Below are 23,872 nucleotides of genomic sequence, written 5' to 3' on the forward strand. Positions count from 1 at the left end.
TTTTTCGTGGACCAGGGTCTGTTATATCACGAAGGAAAAGATGGATATGTTCGTCTCTGCGTGCCCGCAAGCCTCACGCACGAATTGATGCAAATGGCACACGATGACAAGCACCACTTTGGCGTTGTAAGAATGCTCAAGGAGCTGGAAACCTATTCAATCAGGAACGTCACTTGGCAAGCGAAAAAGCACATCGCCAAGTGCAAAGCTTGCTGCCTTGGACAGACTGATCGACAACAGCTTGCTGGAAGCTATCTGCCCAATCGACCCCCAATGCTTCCAATGCAGTCAATTGCAATGGACTTTATCACAGACATGCCTGCCGTCTCAGCTATGGGCTCACCCTGGCATATTGAAGGCTTCAATGCCTTTAATCAATTACTTACAGTCACTTGCTTAGCTAGCAAGCGATGCCTACTGATTCCAGGCAATGCAAAGTATAGCGCCAAGGACTGGGCAGCCTCCCTAGCTAGGCAGCTCATGCTATGTGATTGGGGCATGCCGCGCACGATAGTCAGTGACAGAGACCGCAAATTCACCTCTGCTTTCTGGCAAGGGCTCTGGAAGGCCTTTGGCACCAGAATCAGCATGACAACGGCATATCATCCGCAGGCTGACGGCTTGGCCGAGCGGCGCAATCAGACAGTGGAAACAGCGTTGCGACTAGCCTACATTGAGGACCCCAACCTTGACTGGAAGACCCTTATTCCTTCGTTGCAGTGGCATCTAAACACAGCCTACAACACCAGCACGAAGACCTCAGCCCATGAACTAATGTACGGTAGGATATCACCAGCCAGGCAGGCCGCCCAAGAAGTGGTCACAACAGCGGGAAGGCCCCTTTGTGATCAGAAGGATGGTTGGAGACCTGGCCTGTGAATTGGACCTTCCAGAGCAAATTAAGGTCCACCCAGTGATCTCAATACACCACCTCAAGCCAGCTCACGAAGGCTGCTTTGAGGAAGCTCACCCCGGACCAGTAGAAGCCACAAAGGACTTTACGGACCAGGAAGGCGAATTCTACGAAGTTGACAAGCTTCTTGACGTACGGGTCAGGAAGATTGGAAGAAACAGGAAGCCCGTCACGGAGTATTTGGTCCACTGGAAAGGATGGGGCAGCATGCATGATCAGTGGGTCAGGAAGGAAGAGATATCGTCAAAGGCCCTGGATGAGTTCCACGGGCAGACGACGGGACCGCGAGTGGTTCGCAACAGCAAAGCAAAGGGACGATCGGAAAGTTCTGACATGTAGCCTCTGTTGAGGCAGTCACTGAGGACAGTGGAGTTTTCTTTTTGAGGCCGGCATTATGATGCGTTTTTGCGTGTCCCTACGCACACTGGAGCGTTGGGCACGGCACCAAGCATCAAGGACACCGGCTGCAGCACGCACAGCCATGTGAACAGGCAGCCGTGTGAACAGGCAGCCGTGTGAAACAGGCAGCCGTGTGAAACAGGCAGCCGTGTGAAACAGGCAGCCGTGTGAGCAGGCATCGGTATGTGGCTGCCTTGTAAACCGGCCGGATCACCTAGATAGTCCGACCTGGCTGCCTCCTACATAAGGATGAGGCAGTCATAGCTTAGTTGGAGAGACATCCATCCCACTTCATCTCATTCATATGCAAAATGCATCAGCACCCTCTCTCCGCGTCAGCTTGCCACGTCATCCCACTTTCATCCTGTCTCGTCCCTACACCTTCAGCTAGCTATCAGGCTTCAGGACCAAGTCTTAGACCCTTCTTCTTGACATTACCAGCGTCCAGGAAGGACGCCATATGAAGCCGAGCGCTGTATTCGCACTGAAACACGGACTTCGAAAGGGTGTCTGAAACATAGGGTTTTAGTTCCTGAATGGCGCCTCGATTGATCTCGTCTGCGCACAGTAGTTTCCTGCTTCTACACGTTCATGCTCTGCTCCTTGGCGAGGCCTCGTTGCATCCATCACACTTGTCAATATCAGGGCAATTATTTACTGTGCTGCCCATCAAACAGCAGGTAGCTCTTATAGATGGATTCGAACCTTCTAGGTGACAACATCATCTCCAGAATCGCTTGTTCTTTTGAAATATCTGCGCATTCTCGTATTTCGGACATATGCGGCCTCTCAAAATATCGGCTGTTTTAAGATTTTCTAACCTTTAAGCTTTGGGGTAAGATGATGCTAGGCCTAGCTTCTGCCAACTACCATTTCCTAAGGCTTACACAGTGTCGTTAGATGCTAACTACCGCATGGTCTCACTAGTACGCGGTGGCTAACCGTGGAAGCGGTAGTTTGAACCTCGGATCTACACTGGTATATGCCCTATATTCATTGTCCCCTATTGTCTCATGCCACTTCAGATGGTAAACGTCAATCATTAAGTTCTCTTCTGGGAGCTCTTGGTTAACAATGGCGGCGCAAAGATATTGTGCTTGGTGGAGCCAGCGCTTGAAGGGGTCAGACTCTTCGTCAAGCCGAGATTGGATGTCTGCAATAATTCGCCGCTTCTCTGCGTTCCGCATACCTCGAATCGATGGTGTGCCCGGGAGAGCCAGAAGGAGCGTATATTTCCCTTCCCAGCTCGCGCACACGTTGCACAGGTCGTACCAGAACTTGCACTGTGACTGCACTGACCTCATGGCTTTCATGCACTGCAGGTCGACTTGATTACTCATTGCTTTTTTTAATGCACCGTCGTCGTCGAGTCGGTTCATTTGATCATAAAACAATACTGCGTGGTACCTTTCATGGAAGACGCTGCCCAACGTGCCCCTCTTCACCGAATGCCACAAAACTGCCAAGTTGGTATGTGCCGACATCCCTATAGATCTATTGGCTAGGACGGCTTCGCTGAGATGATCGAGTATGACCCTCCTATTATCTGGGAATAATGGGCGTGGCTGTGCGTGACAAATGGGACTTGGGGCGCTACGTAAGCTTTGTGGTCCTACTACGCGGTGTGCTTGTTCAGAACCCAGATTCAAGTCTGGTGAACATGCCGCCATGACGGATGTGCCGGATTCTGGAGGCATGATAGGGGCAACAGCTGGATGCTGGGAGTCTTCGTCCATACCGTGGGTTGCATCGAGGAAGAAAAGTGACTCATTTTCCCTCTCTTGCGCTAGGAGTTGCTCAAAATCCTCCACAGCTGGGTTTAGCTTCTGGCAAAGAAGCTCGACCAAAACATAGGAGCGGAAAGATGACACCATCCCTTCAGCGACGCGTTGACTGCGGTGTGGGAACCCCCTCTGTAGGCACCGAATACCCAAAAGCATAACAACGCCAGAATTAGCAGCATCTGATTTAGGACCCGTCCAATTCGTGACAACACTTCTGGAGCCACTCGCGGAGAATATAGGTACGTCGCGTGATTTGCTATCGTACCAGTGAATGACATCGTCGTATGCGACCGCAAAGGCCCACTGATTGTCACCATGATACGGAATAATCACTGGCTCTTGAGAGCCTTCGTTAGCGGCGATACTTGCGCCTTCTCGCAGATCCCGCACGTCGAAAATCTTGGTGCAGCTGACGTCTTGCCGGAGAAGTTCGAGGTATTCCCTTACTATCTCAACGTCAAGACTTCCCCCGCTGGCGAGTTTCAACAGCGACGATGACAAGTTTGCCGGAGGGCTATTTGAAACTCGAAGAGCGTACTCTTCCCATTGCGTGCTAGTCTTTGGGATGGGATCCTCTGCATTCGGATACCGTCGCTCAAGAGACTTTAAGGCGGAATGTACTAGAGGAAGCGAATCACATGGAAATGCGCCGCGTGCAAAATGTTCAAACTCGTTACAGTCGGCCATTGCTGCTGTACATGCTCACTTTACCTACTGGTTTGTTTTAATTATATGGGTAGCCAATGTTCCATACTCCAATGCCGGGGCGATAGACAGTCTATTGCAAGACATTTGGCCTTGCCGGCCGGAACGATACAAGTCGTAAAGCTGACGAACGGAGACAAAGTGTGACCACTCTACATTGTACCGCAGCAGATCCAGTCTCAGTCATAACCACGATATACTGCGGCAGCAACAGCGACTGAACAAACAAGCATTTAATAGCCCCGTTATTACGAATTCAGGCTTCAGCTGACAAGAGTACTGTAGGTATGTACAGTATGAATCAACCGACGATGGAACGCACCGCAAATACGCGAGGATCTGAGCGACGGAGACCACAACGGATCTCAGATAGCCACCCATGTTTGAAACGGTACATCCCGAATTTGCTGCCTTTGATTCAGGAATCAGCAGCACCTAAGAAAGATGTTGAAAGGGACGTAGCGGAGGAATGGGTGGCAGGGATGCTTCCTACGAATGGTTCGCAAGAGATAAAAAAGACGACGGTCGATACAGCAGCTCCTGACTGGCAAGAGAATCGGGGCTCCTAGGAGACCAAGTCGAGTAAAGGCCACATACCTATCCACATGCGTGACCTAAACACAAACGGTGCAACGCGTTTCAGCCCGGCCTAGCAGCCTCCGGCGGTGACAACAAGTGGATGTCACAGGTCCGGCTTTGGTGGGCGGTCAGCGGATTACCCCGCAGATTACCGCCGATTACCCGCTTGCCCTTGACATCACCTCTGCCGGGTTGATGTCATCTTCGGAGCGCCATAAAGCGCGAAAGCCGGGACCGACGACGACAAAACCAGTTCGACTGGATAGCCTGCGTTTGTGCGATCAGAATGCACCCTGTCTAAGGTCCTACATCCTGTCGGTTGCGAGGTTGCGGTGATTTGAAGCATTTTCTAGCCTTGACGCGCTGGAGCTACAGCGGCGCTTAGCGGATGCATACCCTGTCTACAGGCCACTACCGCTGACTGTAGCGACGCAGCCCCTGACGGCCTGGGGCACTTTCGCCGCCAAGGTCCTCGTCATTCTATCAGACGGGTGTTCAAAATCACTGCGCCATCGACTTTTCGCTACCACCGACGTTGAATTGCCCCGACGCACGTTTGTGTCCCTTTTCGCCTTGCCTGTCCTTTCGGATGGCCTTGAACAACTTATCCAAAGAGCTGGGTCCACGTTCTTCGTCCATTTGCCTCGCCACGATATCTTCAGTTAAGCCGTCCGACTGGGCCCGCCTCCGAACCTCATCGACGATGATCTTGCGCGTGGAAAAGTAATTCTTCTCTGCAGATGGCCGCCATCGAGCACCCCAGTCTCGCTCAAGAGAATCCACAGAAGGCATTTCGCCCCAGCCCTGCCGCCAGAGACGCAGCAGCTCCTGTACAGATTTGACAGAACGGGGAGCTTGAAGCTCGGAGGTTCGCGCGGCCCAGGCGGCTCGCCATGCGCTCTTCCCTGGGGGCTTGCCTGGCCCGCTTGCACCATTCCCTGCTGCTGCTCAGAGAGCGGAGCGTATGTCGGACCGCCCGCTTGCGAAGGGCCTATCTCGGACCTGAGGACCGTCTCTCGTGGAGCGCGGCGCCTCTGTTGATGAGCTCCGCGATCTCCGCATGTTGACCTGCAGCACCTTGGCCGGGGCTGAAGGTGACGGTGTAGGTGGCCTGCGCAAACTCATCCAACTTTGTGCATAGTTCGTAAGAAGCCCCAAAGGTCTAGATGTCTTCGCTCAGCTAACTGCTCGGCTGCGACCTGTTGAGTCAGTACTGTGCGCAGCTTCTCCGCAACCACCGGGATCGCTTTTGAATGACCGTGGTATGGCTGTCTTCGTGGTCCCGTGTGCATGTGTCTTGAACTTTGCTGGCGAACGCTTCAAACTCGGGGCAAGAGAAGACCGGATCCTGAAAGATAGGATGGTCGGGGTAGGACTCGCGAAGGAAGACAGCGTCCTGCAGGAGCACCTCTCGAAGCCACTCCAGGAGTTCCAAGAAGGCGCCGGCGGCCATGTTCTGCTCCACCCCAGATCTGAGAAAGGGCTACTGTGGGCCTCTTTCCATTTGTCGAGTTGAGGCCAGACCTGCACGAGTAGCACCACAGGCGGCCTCACGGTGGCCCGGGGCACGAAATAAGACCCCGACCATTCAGGGTCAAAGTCGGCCACGGCCCTCATGAATTCGAAAGGCAGGAAGTCAGATAGCAGCCGGTCATTTGGTCTCCGTTATTCCAACGACCGGCTCGGCGGATCTGTATAGTTCGGGTCAGCCCAGGCCAGGGGGTTGGCGGCTTGCCTAGGGCAGATGACATGCCTGGCCTTCATCCACTCCGGCCATGTCGGCGTTTTGCGTCGCCGCCACTCTAGGCGCGTGGCTGACCTTGGAGACCTTGATGCCGGCCTTCTTGTAGAACCTGGACGTCCATTCTCGGGCAGTCTGGCCCGACAACGGAGCTGTATATTCGGTGAGTGAAAGGGTCGATGCACCTCTGAGTTATGGGATTCCGGTGAATGCCATCACGCTTACCTTGAGGCTCCTTCGCCGATCGGCGGAGCACCTTCGTTTCATACCAGTCTTCGCTTCTTTGGAAGACGGAAACCTTTCCGCCTTTTCTACCTGCCAGCGCCAGAAAAGCCAGAACGCGAGGGCGCCGATGAGACAAGATCGCGGATCTCGATGCCGCAAAGCAGATCCATACTCCATGCGGCCGTGCTGGTTGGTCTTCCCACAGTTCATCACGACAACCAGCGCCTTTGTGGTATACCCTGGGCCTTGAAGCCCTCGTTGGGTAAGTCCAGGGAAAGCAGTCTGCCAACTCCATCGGCAGGCGGTTGCCGGACCGCAGCAGCATGTGGTTCCCGAGCAGAAAGTCCACCTGCGTCCTCAGGGCGCAGGCGATCTCTCTCCTCTCGGACCATGCCACGTTGGTGTGGTCGGGTATCTGCGCCGGCGCATACACATCTCTCAGAGTTCCAACTCCCCTGTCCATGTATTCCTTCCTCTTCCGGCTCCAAGTCGTTGCAAGAATGCTGCGTTTGAGCGCCTTCAGTGCCACTCCTGTGGCCGGGCCGCAGGATTGACTCCCGGCTCTTCTGCTCGTCGTAAAGCTTCTGTATGGCCGAGACGTAGCCCCGTACAGTATTATACTGTAGTTTGAGCGTGGACTCATACAACTCCAAGTCGGAGTCTGACTCGTATTCGCTACCTCCGCCGCCTACAACGATGGTATCTGCTGGGGGAAGCTGGGTGTTAGTATGATGGGCTGGCTCAGTCCGACGACCACATCCCGTGATCAACATCTGTTACCTGATGGTGCTCTGCGTCTTTTCACGGCCCTCTTGGCTTCCTGAGCCTCGAGGTGTCGTTTTCTTTCATCGGCGACCCTCTTTCCTTTCTTTGGAGGACGTGATGCCACTACCTCCTTCATGAAGAGCAAGAGCTTTCCTTCATCGACCAGGTCTCCCGGTAGCTGTTGGCCCTGTGGTACCGAGGCCGGCCAAACGTCCGGGATCGCAGGCCAGTTGGCTTGACACCACTCCTGTGAGGCAGTCAATGCATGGATCTACATGAAGATTGCAGGGCGCGCATGCGGGCTTGCCTTCCATTCTTCCTGCTTGGGACGATAATTTCGCTTCGTATTCTTCGGCTGGGTGTTCTCCAGATCTAACAGGTAGTGCTCAATGGCCGCCCTGACCCGGGGATCCTCTATCGCGTTTGACATGGTGCAGGCGGTCGCCGTCGCGACGGTGGCAATGGAGGAGGTGGTGGAGGGAGGTGGGAGGAGGTGGAGCGCAACGCGCGTGAGCGAGACCGAAATCGAAGGTCTCGCGCAGGGCCCCGCGGGCGTGGACCTTCGATTTTGCCGTCCGATGGCGGTAATCCGACTAAGAAAACGCCAGCCCCGCAGGGCCGGGCCTTCGAAAACGACATGGTTTTGCATGGGGCGGGGCGGTAATCCGATTACCGGATGACCGGTCAGCCGGCCCCGGGACCTGTGACACCACGGTCGGCTGTAACGTTGAGATCAGCTGTCTGAAACATTACTACAAGGCAACCGCATTCAGTCAAATCAATCAATGTCACCATGAGGTACAATTCGTTTCGACCGTACTCTAATGCAAGGTCTAAGTGATTTAGAATGTCTCCACTGCTTGCAATAATAGCGTCTATCAATGCAAGGCCTTGCTTCGGGTGGTGAACACCTATCTCCCCGCAGTGACCTGTTCTTACCGATATGCCTTCTTAGTTTATTTCCACATTTGATGCAGGTCAGACGGAGGGAACTAGTACAGATGTACCTTACTCGGACAAGCTTTTATCCGTCATGCTCATGCCTTTGAGTGTGGAGAAGCCACGACAAGGTCACTTGTCCAATGGAATGCCGCGCGCAAAGAAAGTTACCTCAATTTGCTAACAAATTGGGCCACCATGGAAGTCGTGAATGTTAAGATAGTACAGACGTAGCCCCGTAGCTCTGGATCTCGTGACCGGGGGGTAGCTCCTCCCTAAGCAAAGGACACTTCGACTCAATTCAGTCTACCAGAGGCAGCCGAGCAAGAGAATGGCATCCATGCCACTACGCTTTTTCCAGGCGCAATGGACGTCATTGTCCGCACAGTTTATACGACTGTGCCGTGCGCCACCTTTCTTTCGTCATGTACAGTTGTCGTCACTGTCCGCACCTTTGGCAAGGCTGTTCTATGGCCTTCGAGCTCGCGAGTCAGCTGGACTTGTCTCCCCGGACAGCCTGCCATCGACTCTGCCATCGACACCACCAAGCCAGGACAAGGAAAACGACCCCGCTGCCACAGACAGTCAGGTCTCCAGCGCTCAGATTGAGCAAGAAGCTTCAATCTTCTTCCCCCTCACAGAGGAGGAAGTTGAAGCCAAGAACGGTGCATTCATCCAACTAATCGACAAGGATGCCGTCTGCCATGTGGCCTCTAAGCACTGTGGAGGAGGAGATTGCAGCATCATTGATGAGAATCAAGGCAGCTTTAACATCTGCTTCTTTGTTCGCTTCGAACCCAACGAAAAGACATGGGTTTTGAGGATCCCAATCGTGCCTATGGTTCGTGATGCATGGGGCAAGCTCTTGAGTGAGGTGGCTACGATGCAGTGAGCAATCTCATTACCTGTTCGATGGAATTCTAGTGACGAAATCACCCACGCAGATATATTGAAAGTAACACTTCGATTCGCATCCCTCGTGTCCACGCATACGGAGAAGACGACACGTTGGTGCAAGGCGCTTCAACGCCATTTATGATTATGGAATTCATATCCGGGCGGCAACTTGATATTGATACTTGGATGCATACTACAAAACCACAAAGGAAGAATCTATATATCGATCTTATTAATATTCTTGGGCAGCTACGCAATCTTGAGTTTTCTGCGGCAGGCTCGCTGATGCCGAATCCAATCGATGAAGCAAATCCCATAATTGGCCCCTTCCTTTCAATAGCTGATAACGGAGTCGCAGGAAGCTTCGCAACGCTGGCCATCCCAAGGATTTTCACATCCACGGCGCAATTTGCAGATTATCATTGCAACTTTCTGTCAGAGACGATTCAGCAACCCGTCCAGGAGCCCAGCCTCAACCAAACAAAGATGGAACTGTTCGCATTGGACAGTCTACTGAAGGAGATGCCCAAGTGCATCGACTTCAAAGAGCCTAGCCCTTCATTCGTACTTGCCCACCCGGATCTCAGATGTGGTAACATCCTCGTCGACGATGACTTCCACATTCTCGCAATCATTGACTGGGAGTTCTCCGGGACGATTCCGCTGCAATTATTCACGCCGCCACCATGGATTATGGGCCACGACCCCGATACCCTCCTTTCCTACACCGGTGTTCCCCGACGCGATATTTTTCCGGAATTCCGCACAATTCTCATGGAAATGAGGAACTCATCGAGCGCTTGCACCCAGCTTTGTCAAGACTGGGGATTGGAAGACGAAGCCGTGCAGCATCAATTCGTGCAAAAAGTGTCACCCATTATGGAAATCTTTCGCCACCCTTCTAAACTCCTGAATATATACCAGATGTCCATCTTTGAACACATATACGGATCTAACGCATGCAGGGAGACGGTGGTTAACGACTTCCTCAAGAAAGATGAGAACCGGGCGCTTGCACAACGAGCTGAGCTTCAAATGCGAAACTCTCAACGCTACACCGAGTATCTTGTTAAACATGGACTGTTCGTCGAGGATCAACGGGCTCAGAAAATTCGTCAACTTAATGAAATGACGAAAAAAACATTGGAGCAAGTCCGCCTAACGAGTCAAGCCCGCCGTGCACAAGACCCCGACCTCTATTCCTAGTCGCCCGCTCTTCAAGATGGCGCCGTCAACTCCCTCTCACGCTCCTGTAACTCGGCCAATTTCATCCACAGCCTTCCAATCTCCGCCTCCTTTTCGGCGAGATCCTGCTTCATTTGCGCAATGTTTTCTTCCATGGTGGCACTTTCTTCCTGTCGTCTGCGCTCCTTCGATTTCGAGACCTTTTGAGACATTAGTTGTATGTTGGCGCTTGACACATTCTGGATAAGATTGAGCAAGATTTGGCGTTCTTCCTGCTCCATCGTGTATTTGCGCATTATGTCGCTTATCCGTCTCTGGATTTGCCTGAGCTCCTCAGTGGTGGGTCCCTGGCTAGCCATGATGGACCTATTCAAATGCTTCAATGTAAGGAATAATCGCGGACGAAGATGAGAAATGCTTGGGGCTGTTAGCTCTTTATTACTCCCTGCTGTGCGATTAACGATACAAGGACATTACGTAAAGGGCGACCTTCCCCGCTCACAAGCTCGTAACTGAGCTGTCAGGTTGTCGATCTCCGTCTTGTCCACGTCTCGTCTGAATGAGAAAGGTGGGATTAATAGTGGGTGAAGTCGTTCCTGCCTGTATGCGGCTTGATTGATTGATTGATGTATTTTCCGTCCAGCGGCCGCGATGCTGCTTGGGTCCCCTAGGTGCACAGGACGTGCTATGCTACGTATCGATACAGGTTGTGGTGGCTTCCCCGGAGATAATCCCGTCGTGTCTCCCTGTTCTCCAGCCACGAAAAGTAGCTCGTCAGCGGGACGTCCCAGCGCGGCATTGGAGTCTGCCATTTTCTAGATCTCTACAAAACCGTCGTCGGAGACTGCAAAAGTAGCTTCAATTAAGCCGGGCGGGCGAAGGTTAACCTTGCGCTATACCCTCCACCTAGACGGGTCCAGCGAGAAGTTCATGACAAAAGAAAGAGAAGAAAGAGGGGGTTCCCTCGTCTGGTGGCAAGGATAGAGCCGTTCAAAGAACGAGCTTACCTTCGCTAGCCTAACGACTCATGGCCGGACTAATTCCCAAGTTCACGCTGTCACATTGCTGTGTGCCGTCGCAGAGTCCTGGCTCTTAATAGTGTGGCATAGTGTTCCTTAGGTGTGCTGCAGAGACCACCTACTGCCCATGGTCGATCTTCACTACTCTGGTTTCTTGAGGCTCTGCCTGCTCGGATAATGAGGGTGATGTCATCATGGTTTCCTAGCCCGGTTAGGCAACCTTGGCCCAGTTAGGTCGCCTGCTTGTTGAGCAACAGCGTATTCCAGACTACAGAAATGTACCAATGTAATAATATTTCATCAATCTATAGTGGATCTAAGCCCACCTCAACAAAGCCCAGGGTAGACCATAATAATATAGCATTCAAGCATAGCATGGCTTTAGTGGCCTCTGACATAAACATCGGTGCGCTTACCTTTCCTCAGCAACAGGCAACCAGCGCTGCTTCTTTAGCGCAGGCATCATGATGCGGTCGTACAAAATGAACAGAGCTATGGATAGAACAAACCACAACCCTATCACGACAACAGTAACGACTGCGGTAATAGACCACTGCCCATCCTGCATGCTGTAGACATTTAGAAGACTCGATCCTAAGCCCATGACTGAATGCATCAATGTTGGACTTTGAAATGTTAGGGCAACGGAGGTATGGTTCCATATCATTATAGGCTTGTATGCTTACACGACCAAGTAGCGATTAACCCAAATGATGTTGTTCTTCCACTTGAGCCAAAGAATCACCAGCCCGACCGTTGCAATTAGGCAAGCAAAGCAAGCTATGTATATCAGAGGAACGTTGCGGGCGGCGGTCATTACAGACTTTCCTACTAGTCCAGTCTTCTGGAGAGCGCTAGATTCCTGCATAGAAGCGTACGTCGAAGGAGACATCAGGAATCCTGCTAGTAGTAACCAGGTAAAAATACCAGCGGAGATGAAAAACCAGGGCTCAATTTCCCTGTCAATGTGAAGGATCTGTTCGTCATACTTAGATAAGTACTTTACTGGTTCATTTTCTACAGTCACGAGTTCAGTGTGGTCGGCTTGGCCAACATTGCTGGAATCATGACGACGATTGTTTTCTGGCATTGTGGCATCACTGCATATCGCAGACGTATCATGCATCCAAGGGACTTTGATCACACTTTATTAACCATTCCGTTTCTTCTAAGATCAGGCCACTTATGGACAAAGGGCTTGCCAGGTTCAGGACATGTGCACATCGAGTGCACATCGAGTGCATATTGAGCGTGTTGGCTTTTACAGTACACTTTGTTTTCTACCTGAACACTATATAGTTTGGACCCATTGTAGATTAACAGTCGCAAAGAGTCTCAGACCAGAAACTAGTCATCGAAGCAGCGCAGTCCTCATAATACTTACACATATAAGTAATGGGCCTCATCTCTCCTAGTAAGTTGCAATATCTTCAGCAAACCCACCATGGCGCCCCAGAAAAAAACCCCTGTAGTTCGGAAAGGCGCATCTGCGGCAAACGCAGGCATCAGCAGTACAGGCATCAGCAGTAAAAGATTGACGCAAAAAGCCGCCAAAAAGAAAGAGGACCAGTTGCAAGAGCAGCTCAGAAACCTCGAGAAGAAATACGAGGATGCCGATGACAAAGAGAAGCAACATATTAAGAGTCAGATACAAATCACAAGGAAGCTTGTTGATGACGCCAAATCAGCGGCTATGGAGCTGGATGGAGATAATGCTATGATGCTGGATGAAGATACTGAGTCACCTTTAGACATCGATGAGCAACGAGCCGAAACCGAAACCCAAGAAGCCGGCACCGAGGTACAAGGGCAACCATCGAGCATCACACAAGAAAAAGGCTTATTCGTAGAGGAAAATCCCGCAAACTCCGGAGCCACAATTGGTCATTCGTCTAGGACCCAGTCTGAACAGCAACAGCCATCGGAGTGGAATAGTGGCTTGCAGCCCGACATGCCCCTTGTTTCTAGAGAAGAGCCCCAGGATGATGGTGATGACGACAATATTGGACTCGTCCGTGCTTTTGACGATATGTCATTGTCCCAAGCTCTTGGCAAGCTTGAATTTGCTTTCAAGGGTGGTTGGGGGGTCTATTATGGAGTTTATCGCCATGGTTACGAGTCTGCGCCGCGCTACTCCATCCACTACATTGGGAAGGGATTTAGTTCCGAGATTCTGCGCAATCCATCTTCCAACTTTGAATCAAAATCCTTGATAGTCGGTCGTTCTGCTGAAAAAGGTACGATATACAAGATCGTAGGTGTGGCATGGAAGGATGTCCCAGGTTTTGGCCGCATGGAATCGTTGGCTGAAGATCAGTGGACGTCGAGTTCAAGGAATATGTTTATCAAGGTGAGATGGCAGGACAATAACGGACCGGAGTCATGGGAAAGACGAGGCGCTGCGAAAGATTATCTGTATCCAAAAGCCCCGCAGAAGATCCCCGGGAAGGATAGCCTTACGTACGGCGACCACGTCATCTTGAACCAAAGCACAAAGAGGCATAAGGCGGACCGCTTGATCATCGAAACAGCGGTACGGATGGAGCGGAGATTTGATCGAATTAGAGCCAATGGGGGTAGAACTGAGGGACTGGCTAAAAGCCTCACGCCAGGATTAGTTTCAGAACGACCGGTGAGAGCCAAGGTGGTCGACGAAAAAGATCATCAGGAGGCTTCGCTTGTTAAATCCGAGCTAGTCGGCCGGTTCGACTAATGGCTTTCCAGTCACTATTTTTGAGAAGTTTGCGTGCTAGCAATGAAATTCGCGCTTTAGGTTTGTAGCTTTAGGGTGGAGCCATGATTGCATGCGCGCTCTTTATGGCAGCTGGTCGTCAGAGAATCGCGTTGAGTACGTCCAACTGTCTTGAAAATTAAAATTTGACGGATGCCACATTTTTGAGCCTTGACTGTCGATGTTTGACGATATTCCATTCGCACCTGCCACTGTTCCGCTCGCTGTTTCATTGCTAAGCGACAGCAAATACTCCGCAAATAGTCTGTGGGTGATCTTGCAAGACGTATATAGTTGATAAATAAGCATATCTAACCTCAAGAAGACAAATGAATGAGGAAGATTGCTCGGCGTAGCGTTGACCAGCACGGGCGGTACAAGTGTCTTTCTTTTGACGAATTATGAAGTGCTGGGGCAACCCCAGAGTCATAGTGGGATGCTCTGCTACTGGAACACCTAGGCGATACCAAATTTACTCCAGACTACACTATTCTCAATAAAAGTGAATACGCACGCGATGTGCCTTTGTTGAAGTTGTAATTTTCAGTCAAGCCTTCGTTACAGCAAAGTACTGGCGCCGAATTAGTCGCCGCTGCTGTTAAGCAGCGCTACAGTACATTTATCCACACCCTATTGCATTCTTGTTGCGTTTTCTGGACCCTGGCCCGGTTGATTTAGTCCGTACTACATCAATGATGTTGGAACTTTCCATGATGGCGGCCTCAAGTGAGTCGTCCATCACCCCACGGTTCACTGGCTACGTGGCTTACCCATTCACAAACGGCTATTGTTGTACAAAACCGAAGCCAATATTTGCCGCAGACAATAGTGGCGATGGGTACGGCGCTCACTTCTACGCTGATTTGTCCCTGCGAGTTGCGGTGTTATTCTCCTTCTCCCACTGAAACAGCGCAAACAAGTGAGGGGGCATGTGAGATCTCATTGCTAGCCCAAAACCAGCTATGTAGGAGTTACCGTGCCTATGATGGAAGCCCCAAATTTTCAAAAGACTACTAGCCAGCCACTCAAACAGTAGGACAAAGATGCAATGCGACCCACGGGAAGCTACAAAGCGCATCATATACCTAGAGCCATCTGAAAATTGATCCAGCAGCTTCTTGTTCGATCTGATAAGCCGAATCCAGCCTTACGCACTGAACGTTCTTCTCTGAAACAATAGCTAGACTTGATCGATTCAAGCGGCCTCGCCAATCCTGTCTGGCTTTGCACGCCAGGCGGGAGGAAGTCAGCTATAGGTAAAGCATGGCAACACCGCTTATGTGGTCATGGATTTGCGCACTGCGCAAACGTATCGGCCAGCTACCACTCCTCTGGACGCAACCGACCAGCAGCCCGCCGAAGAGCGACCGACATTTCCAAATCGTTTGCGGGAAGGACGATGATGGTATTCAGTCCAGAGTCTATCGCCTCTTCAAAACATTTCTCGACCGTAATGGGTTGCAACGTTACCGAGAAGAGCTTCATCCCCTCGTCCCTTATTAAAGCCCTTGCTGTAGCTGCTATCGCGCGAGGGTCCCCTGCGTCGACTTTTGTGACTGTGATGAATATGCCCTCCTTGAACGTCTTGAAAGCCACCTGGACAGTACATTGCTGCACCTGGAGCTGATTTTCCTCTGTCATGGCGGCGGAGTCTCCCCTCGTCGCCGAGAGCCTATTTGCCTCGTTGTCCTTCTCAGTACTAAATGACACGACAGTAACGTCCGAATAATCCGAATCCGAATCCGAATCCGAATCCTCTCTCGACGGCAAGATACTCTGCCCGACGGCTGGCGGAAATGTTACTTCTTCGGGGGTCAGGTTTTGCTGTTCGACCTCGGGCGATTTGGTTTGGTGGTGCTGGCAATGCTGACTAGACATATTGAAGAAGGCGAGGTACTGTGATCGTAGGATGAAGAATGCCGTAATATCGGGGCCGTCAATCTCAAGTCCGCCATAATTATAATGCAAAAAGGTCTTTTTCAGAAACTTCCGGGCTTGATTGTACGTTTCGTATCTTGGGCGACCGCAACGTCGTTGTAGTTTCGGTTTGTCCTCGCTGCTTACCACCAAATATGTTGGGACGACGTCGTGATGCTCAATCAGACGAACTTGTTCCGTTAAGTCACCACCCAGCTCGGATCCCTGGCTGTCCTCGGAGCTGTCTGGCGCCTGCGCCAGACGTTCGATCTCTGGCGAACGAAACCCTAGATTTTGGGCTAACTTGGCGAAATTATGCACTATTGCTTCGTGCGCTTCTTCTGTTAACGGCTTTGCAAGAAGTCTACCATCTCTTCTTGCTGATGGTTTGGGTAGTTTGAGAAAGTTCCGCAGGGCGAATATCCACAAGGATTGAACTGCCTCGTCGAAGGACACGGCTGATGCTGTTCCTCGCGCCAGTTGCTGTTGTTGGAGACTCTGTGCTCTGAAGTTGTACTGAAGGGCAGTGCGAATTGTTGTTTTATTTGGTTTTAGCAGATATTTGATACTTGTAGCACAGTCATCGAGAAGGTAGATATCCTGGAAAAACGTCCGCAGAGATGGTATTATATAATCAAATGAGACAATGTCGTTCAATATTTTCTCGTGCTCTGCTTCGCTAAAAGAGCGGAAAATTTCACCGCGGTAAGTTGCCCTCCTAATCTCTTCGGAGTCTCGCGTGCAGAATTTTGGGCATCTTAGCTCCAGCGCTCTCACGTCTTCAGCGGCCAGCTTGACCATGGCTCCCCTGGTTTGTACTATCCTGGAGTACGTGGCGACAATGTGAGCGAGATAGTTTGCGGCCTCCTAAGGTCTGGTCATTTATCAAGTCTGAAACCGTGAACAGGGAGCATACCTCGTGGCACCTGGTTCCAAATAATTTGTGGAGGGTGCTAATCCTCATACCACCTCTCAGGCCTGGAACTTCAAGAATCGGGTCGAATGCTGCCCTCAGGGTCTCGTTGTTCAGGAGCCGACGTGCGCATTGTCGGGCATGACCCGAGGAAAACTGGTGATTTTCTAATTCCCAAGCCTGATCTCCGAGCGCCAACCTTTTCCTGTACTCTTGGCGTATACGCCAATAGATCAGAACATCAGGACAGCATTCGGCGCCTCGGCTGACCATTGTAATTGAGTGATTTCAGCTGTCATTGCTCTTTGTTTGTTCAAAAGACACTCGGATTATATTCCTGGAGCGAGACATGTTTCGCTGGTCAGCACAGCTCTATTTTGGACAAAGTCCACTAGGGCTCTTACGGCTTAAGCCTTGATGGGCTTGTGCCTAGGAGAGACTCCCATTATTTCTCTTCAGGAGCCGCACCCTTCTCGAAGATTGGCGTCGGCTCCGGTGCAAATATCATGAAGCCCACGGAAATTTATGCTGTTTGTGTGCTTGGCGTTTTTCTCACCCTTTTCCTTGCTAACAAAGTGGCTCCGCACGCCATTGTGGTCTCGAAAAGCCTTGTCGTCTTTGCAGCGAGAACTATAGGTTATCGACACCTCGTTGACCGTCATGCTTTCCTTGGTCCATGGACAATAGCAACTGTTGGGGCTCATACGGTCTATCTCGGTGGGAACATTGCGAGCCTCGCTTACGGAGTGAACTCATGGGCGCAAGCTGCTGGACGTGCTGGAAATATGGGACTTGCCAACATAGCTCCTGTTTTCTTGGGACCACACCTTAGCTTTCTTTCTGACTTATTTGGCATCCGTCTGGAGACTTTCAGGCGTATACACCGCTCCTGTGGCCTAATGGCGGCGGGCCACATACTTTTCCATGGGGTGATCCTGGCGGCACACGGCATGCTCGCCAAGAATAACACTACTAGGGTTTATGCTCTTACAGTAATTACCCCCGACCTGTTCCCATGAATTCGCTCGATAATCATTGCTTACATTAAGATAGGGGGCAGTCCTCGTGCTCTCTCTTGTGATTCTTTCCATCCCATTGATAAGGAGTTGGGCCTACGAACTCTTTCTCCGTATCCATCAGACGCTCGCCACCGGCGTTGCGTTCGCCACGGTCAAGCATCTCCGCTCTATCGAAGATTATGATTGGAGCCCGTTGTTCATATTCAGTGGCATCTGTCTTGTTTTAGCAATAACCCATTTGGGTTTAACGCTCTATCGTAATAAAAAATGGGGCTATCCGTGGCCTCGCATGGTGGTCCGTCTTAGCCACGGAGTCGTCCTGGTCACGATAAAGTTATCCCGGCCAGTCACGATCGAAGCCGGTCAATACCTCAACTTATGGGTACCTTCGGTATCTCTCCTCTCGAGCCACCCGTTTATCGTTACTTCGTGGTCATCGAAACCACAAACCACGATTGATTTCGCCATAGAACCAAGGGGAGGCTTTACGAGACAATTGCATCGCCGAGCGGAGGTAGAATCGGCGCAACACATTTCGTCAAGAGTCGTTTTTAGTGGTCCTCACGGAAATTGTGTGCCAGTATGGACATTCGATTGCGTCCTCCTGTTCGCAACCGGCTTTGGCATAGTGCCCATGCTCCCATACCTCAGGAAACTATGGCACGGATACAAAGAGAGGAAAGGCCATACGAAGAGAATCCATCTGATCTGGCAGGGGCACACTATACGTAGGCTATGTAATGGTTCAACTGCTTAAAATGCATACTGACTGCATGTAGATCTTCGCCAAGCCGTTGGGCCGATTATCAATAGCATACTTGATGAAGACCGATCTGAAAAGAGCTATGTAAGTGTATCTCCGTCTACTCTGTTTCCATATTGACTGTCTGCAGATCCTGTATATATCCGTCTACACTGAAACTGACATTCAGAGGGAGGCAAGCCAGCATGGTCGTTATACTTTGTATCCAGGGAAAGCGGATATTCAGTCTATCATCCAAAATGAGGCCACCGGAAATGTCGCTTACTCTACTTCAGGCAGGATGCGAGTTATCCAGGAGGAGCATGTGCCACCTATTTTTAATACAAAGAGCGATTTGAGAACGGCACATTCCTCATGTACAGCCGACAAGGCATCAGCAAGTTTGATCAGAGGGCCATATGGAAAGACGCTTGTTCTCGGTAAGTGCTCCTTGGCGGCCAAAATGACCATATGTGTCTCTATCGCTAATCGATATAAAACAGTGTCCGCTGGAGGGGCCGTGCGTGATAGTTTGCGTCGAGCCGTTCGCAATTATCTACATAAAGATTTCGAGTTTAGGGAATTGGAATATCAGCCCGACTAGTATTGTTTGGGCTGTTGTGTGTCCCAGTTGAGCTGTCTACAGAGTTCAGAGAATTGTTTGTTTCCAATTAGATGCTCGACACTAGAGACGCAGTGAGATCTCAGTCTATGTACATGGTTTTATATCAGGCAAGCTATCCCCAGCTACGACCCACTATATAAATACTTATTAGCTCTTATGAGCTCTATCGGCAACACATCCCGATGAGGTGGCTTTCTTCGTCTGCGAAGATAAAAGCTATCTAGCAACATCAATAAATCTCGAACAAAGCGCCGCCTTGTGTCGAGAAGAAGGGTCTAAGACTTGGTCCTGAAGCCTGATAGCTAGCTGAAGGTGTAGGGACGAGACAGGATGAAAGTGGGATGACGTGGCAAGCTGACGCGGAGAGAGGGTGCCTATGCATTAGTAAGTCAGCAAGGAAGGAGATGGAAGACTCAAGAAGAGAGTGCGAGGCGCATAAATGGGAGAATGGTACAGTAGAAAGGAAAGAGGAGGAATAAGAACACATGCACCCTAAAACCATCATGCCCTTGCCCTGCTCTCTTCGCGAGAGTTATGAGCCCGGGAGAAACAGACGTTTCTGTAACTTCCGGCTGCTGCCAGAAGCACCGATCACCTGATCATTACACCTATCCTCACCCCTCCGTCAGCAAAGATGACAAAGACCGGGACTTCCACCCAACGAACGATCCTACGGGAACCCCAAGATTGGGATAAGTGGATCAAAGAACTAAAAGCTCATACTGACAAGACGATTCACAAGCTGTTATTTGATGAAGACAACAGCCCGCTGGAACCCCCCATTCGTCCTCCTTATACGGATTTTGCTGCTGATGCTAATGAATTTGCTGAACAAACCCCAGCGCAGCAGAGAGCATATGCAGCCATGTTTAGCCAATATGAGAGTCTTCGCAAGGAGTATCTCTATGAAACCAAGCTGATTACAGCTGCTCGGACTGTCATTACCGAGTCGATTAGCCCAGCAAAGCTAACCTCTCTGCGTGAGGATGAAAGTCTCTACGAATGGATCAAGAAGCTCGAGGACTCAACCGCACCGTCGAGAGGGTTTATGGCTGACCGAATCAGAAGCCAATATACTGCCCACCTGAGGTCCTTTTCGAAGCAGACCGTTTCTTCCTGGTTGGCCAAGTGGGAAGAAATTATTGAACAAGCTGACCAATACTTCCTTGTTGAAGCACTGACCGGACAATGGCTGAGAGACATTGCTCTGCTAATAAGACCTCTTAGTGACGGTACTGCTACTTCGTTCAAGAACGCCAGCAAAGTCCTGGATGAAGACGCCGCTGCAGCTCAGCACAGAGTCTACAAAGAGCTACGCCCGCGATCAGATGTTTCCATTCGTCGTCAAACACCTCACGATCGAAATCAGCCACAAGAACGATGGACCTTCCAGTCAGTTGCCCGGCAGATCCGAGAGTTGGTCGAAGAACAACGCCCAAGTCAGCACCTTCGACCTCTAAAAAGAGGAGGCGCCTTTCAAACAGACGGAACACGGAAGAAGAGAAAAGCATCTCCCGCATCAGACGAAGAAGAAAATGAAGATCAAGACCGCTGTCCAGCTTGCAAGAGGACCGGCCATGAACTTAAGGGCTGCTGGCTTGTTTTGAGGACCGCCGACCAAGCTATTCAAGAAAGGCTCCAAAACGGATCGCCGACAAGATCAAAAGAGTCATTGGCGAAAGCCCTGACCTTCAGAAGAAGATTGAAGAAATCAAGGCCGGTCGGAACTAGCAACTACAGCTACGAGGAAGAATAGTTGGTACAGCGAACCCAGCCTTCGTCTTTTCGTCAGGAACAACGGCTGCCTCTTCGGACTACCCTCTACGCCGGTCTTCCTTCTTGACTCGGAGCTTCCTTCACATCTGCAACGATCTCAGCCGATTCCGTTCCTTCAAGAAGGCCAAGAAAGACTATGTTGTCACAGGCGAATCAGAGGTTCGAATCGAAGGATACGGGAAAGTCAACTACAAGATGACTATGCCTGATGGATCCTACCGAAAGCTTAAACTGAAAAATGTTGCCTACTGCCCGAGATTCTCAACGAGCCTGATCTCATTCAACAAGCTGCTAGAGGAAGGAATCCATTGGGATACTCTTTCTAAGCCAACCCGACTAGTCCAGCGAAATAAGACCATTGGTATCCTTCTCCGAAAGCATCATCAGTTTGTTGTCGAATTCAACCCGATTTGGCAAGGGGACTTCAACGAAGAAGCAATCTTCAAAGCTGTAACGCGGGCTAGCACAAGAGACCCTCGTCCAGCAGCCCAAGGAGACGGCAATCTTTGGCACGCACGCCTTGGTCATCCAGGCCCACTAGTTCTTCATAAGCTAGGTCTCCAACAAGGAGTCAAAATAAAGGGCCCGAAGACTGCTGAATGCGAGCACTGCGCCCGAGGAAAAGCTCGAAAGCAGGTGTCACGAAGAACTCCCGTTAGAGAAGACAAGCCCTGCCATGAGGTTTGGATCGATTGGACCGACCTTTCCCGCAGTCATAACGACTTCGTCCGAGTGATGTTTATCACGGACGCCTTTTCAGGCATGGTTTTCCCCTATTTTATGCGGACGTACAGAGAGAAACACAACTGGGCCGCCCTTCGAGACTTCGTCAGCTGGATGAAGGAGCACTTCGGCTTTGCTGTCAAGATAATCCGGTCAGACGGAGAGCTCTTTACGAAGAAGATTCGATCCTGGCTTCGAAAGAAAGGAATTTCAGCTGCACCTTCTGCACCAAACACCCAGGCTCAGAACGGCGGTGCCGAACGATCCGGAGGAGTAACAACAGAAAGGGCTAGAGTCATGAGAATTGCCTCAAAGCTTCCCCACGACCTGTGGAAGGAAATTGTGGAAGCAGCATGTTACCTACGGAACCGAACGCCAAGAGAGCCCAAAGTGCCATCTGACCTGAGGGGTGCAAGCCAGTCATGGAAATCTCCAATTGAGCTCTTTACTGGAAAGATGGCACAGCTTGCCCATCTTCGAGCCTACGGTTGTAAGGCCTACGCGATGACTTCAAACGCACAGTTGAAACGAAAACGTCTTCAGAAGCTTGATCCAAGAGCACACATTGGATACCTTGTCGGATACAACTCAACGAATATCTTCCGGATCTGGATTCCCTCTTTACGGAAGGTAATCTCAACAAGGGATGTGATTTTCGATGAATACTCCTACTTTGATGGAAAGCTCCTTCAACAGCCGCTCTCAGATAGCATCGACGAGCTTGTCCAGGAGATCGAAATTGCCGAGGATCAACAAGCAAAGGAAGTAGCCCTCGATGAAGAGACCGATACCGAATCAGATATCGAGGACTTCTATGACGACTTTGAAGACGAAGACCGTGACCAGGAACAAGAAAAAGGAGACTATGAGAAAGCCCTTGAACTTGAAGAGGCTTCACTCCTTACACCTCCAGCTTCAGAAGAAGAAGAAGACACTCTTTCAGCATTTTCAGTTCAGCTTCCTGTTGCTACCCCTGAGGGGGTGGATAATGAGACCTTCTCGCCAGACATCCCCGCTGTGTTTACGACCCTCCTTCAAAAAGCACGAGAAGCATCGGAGCAGACAGGGATAGACCAGGAAGACCAGTTGTTTGACCGATTCGCTGATTTTATTCCTACCCCTGTTGAAGACGGATGCCATGGAGCTTTCACAGCAGGCAGACAATTCAGACCGACCCCGAAGAAGATGCACAAGAGAGATCTCCCGGATCCACCATTGAACCAGAAGCAGCTCCAAAGGCACCCATTCAAAGAGGAATTCATGCAAGCCCAAAGAGACCACCTAGCCTCACACGAAGAGATGGGGTCCTTTGAGGAAGTTCCTCGGAAAGCCGGAGGACAACAGGTTCTTGGATTTCAATGGGTCTTTGTGTACAAGACCGACAAACACGGGATCCTTCGAAGTGCAAAGCCCGCCTTGTGGTCTGTGGGAACCAGCAAGAAAAGGAGACCTTCCGACTAGAGCCACAACGTTAGCAGGGATGTCATTCCGGACCCTGATGGCTCTAGCAGCTGAATACGACCTTGAGCTTGATCAGATGGACGCGATCAACGCATTTGTAAATTGCCCTCTTGAGGAAGAAGAAGTCGTCTTTATGAAGATGCCGTCTGGCTTTGAGAGGAGGGGTAAAGTTCTACGGCTACGAAAAGCCCTCTATGGACTTCGCCGTTCCCCTTCTTTGGCAACAGCATCTCACGGCATCCTCGAGAAGCTAGGCTTCAAGACAGTCCCTCAGGAACCATGCGTCATGATGAAAGGAGCCGTCATCGTCTTCTTCTATGTCGACGACATCATCTGGGCCTATCGAAAACTGGACCAGCAAATCACCACGGAAGCTATATCCGGCCTGCAGCAACGATACAAGATGAGCATACTAGGGGAACCAAAGTGGTTCTTAGGGATCCGTATCCTTAGGCACCGACCTAGTCGGACGATTTGGCTGACGCAAGATGCCTATATCGACAAGATCGCTCATAAGTATGTTCCGGACAAACTAGGCATAAAGCTTCCTAGCACCCCGATGGCCACCAACGAAGAGCTCCTCTCAGAACCGATCCAAGCAAGAGACCAAGACAAGCATAGCTACCTTCAGAAAGTCGGATCTCTCTTATTCTCAGCAATTTCAACAAGACCAGATATCGCTTTTGCAGTCTCCCGACTAGCCCGCTTCAATCAGAATCCAGGCCCGACACATCAGAAGGCAGCAGACAGAGTGATCCTATACCTCTATGCCACACGATCATATGGTCTACGCCTCGGAAGTACCGGAAGCACA

At 50.8% G+C, this 23,872-nt stretch overlaps 5 protein-coding genes across 5 annotated transcripts; 2 read left to right on the forward strand and 3 right to left on the reverse strand.

The window, feature by feature from the left end:
- Window positions 1-5,328: 5,328 nt before the first annotated feature.
- HRG_01414 (centromere DNA-binding protein complex CBF3 subunit) lies at window positions 5,329-5,833 on the reverse strand (the record flags this gene model as incomplete). The annotated part of the gene is made up of 2 exons (XM_044859885.1): window positions 5,329-5,509; window positions 5,595-5,833. The coding sequence occupies 2 exons, from the start codon at window positions 5,831-5,833 to the stop codon at window positions 5,329-5,331; spliced, it is 420 nt and encodes a 139-aa protein (XP_044726285.1).
- Window positions 5,834-5,993: 160 nt separating this feature from the next.
- Window positions 5,994-7,541, reverse strand: HRG_01415 (centromere DNA-binding protein complex CBF3 subunit; the record flags this gene model as incomplete). The annotated part of the gene is made up of 7 exons (XM_044859886.1): window positions 5,994-6,071; window positions 6,134-6,273; window positions 6,347-6,432; window positions 6,637-6,761; window positions 6,958-7,049; window positions 7,127-7,358; window positions 7,419-7,541. 7 exons carry the CDS (start codon window positions 7,539-7,541, stop codon window positions 5,994-5,996), a joined length of 876 nt encoding a protein of 291 aa, XP_044726286.1.
- An 875-nt stretch (window positions 7,542-8,416) lies between these two features.
- On the forward strand, window positions 8,417-10,153 carry HRG_01416 (phosphotransferase enzyme family domain-containing protein; the record flags this gene model as incomplete). The annotated part of the gene is made up of 4 exons (XM_044859887.1): window positions 8,417-8,539; window positions 8,604-8,938; window positions 8,995-9,057; window positions 9,334-10,153. 4 exons carry the CDS (start codon window positions 8,417-8,419, stop codon window positions 10,151-10,153), a joined length of 1,341 nt encoding a protein of 446 aa, XP_044726287.1.
- A 2,442-nt stretch (window positions 10,154-12,595) lies between these two features.
- HRG_01417 (uncharacterized protein) lies at window positions 12,596-13,864 on the forward strand (the record flags this gene model as incomplete). The annotated part of the gene is made up of 1 exon (XM_044859888.1): window positions 12,596-13,864. The coding sequence occupies one exon, from the start codon at window positions 12,596-12,598 to the stop codon at window positions 13,862-13,864; it is 1,269 nt and encodes a 422-aa protein (XP_044726288.1).
- A 1,338-nt stretch (window positions 13,865-15,202) lies between these two features.
- HRG_01418 (uncharacterized protein) lies at window positions 15,203-16,600 on the reverse strand (the record flags this gene model as incomplete). Its single annotated transcript, XM_044859889.1, has 1 exon — window positions 15,203-16,600. One exon carries the CDS (start codon window positions 16,598-16,600, stop codon window positions 15,203-15,205), a length of 1,398 nt encoding a protein of 465 aa, XP_044726289.1.
- Between the last annotated feature and the right edge of the window lie 7,272 nt (window positions 16,601-23,872).

Source organism: Hirsutella rhossiliensis, assembly GCF_020360975.1.
Source record: "Hirsutella rhossiliensis strain HR02 chromosome Unknown scaffold00001, whole genome shotgun sequence".
Lineage (NCBI taxonomy): Eukaryota > Fungi > Ascomycota > Sordariomycetes > Hypocreales > Ophiocordycipitaceae > Hirsutella > Hirsutella rhossiliensis.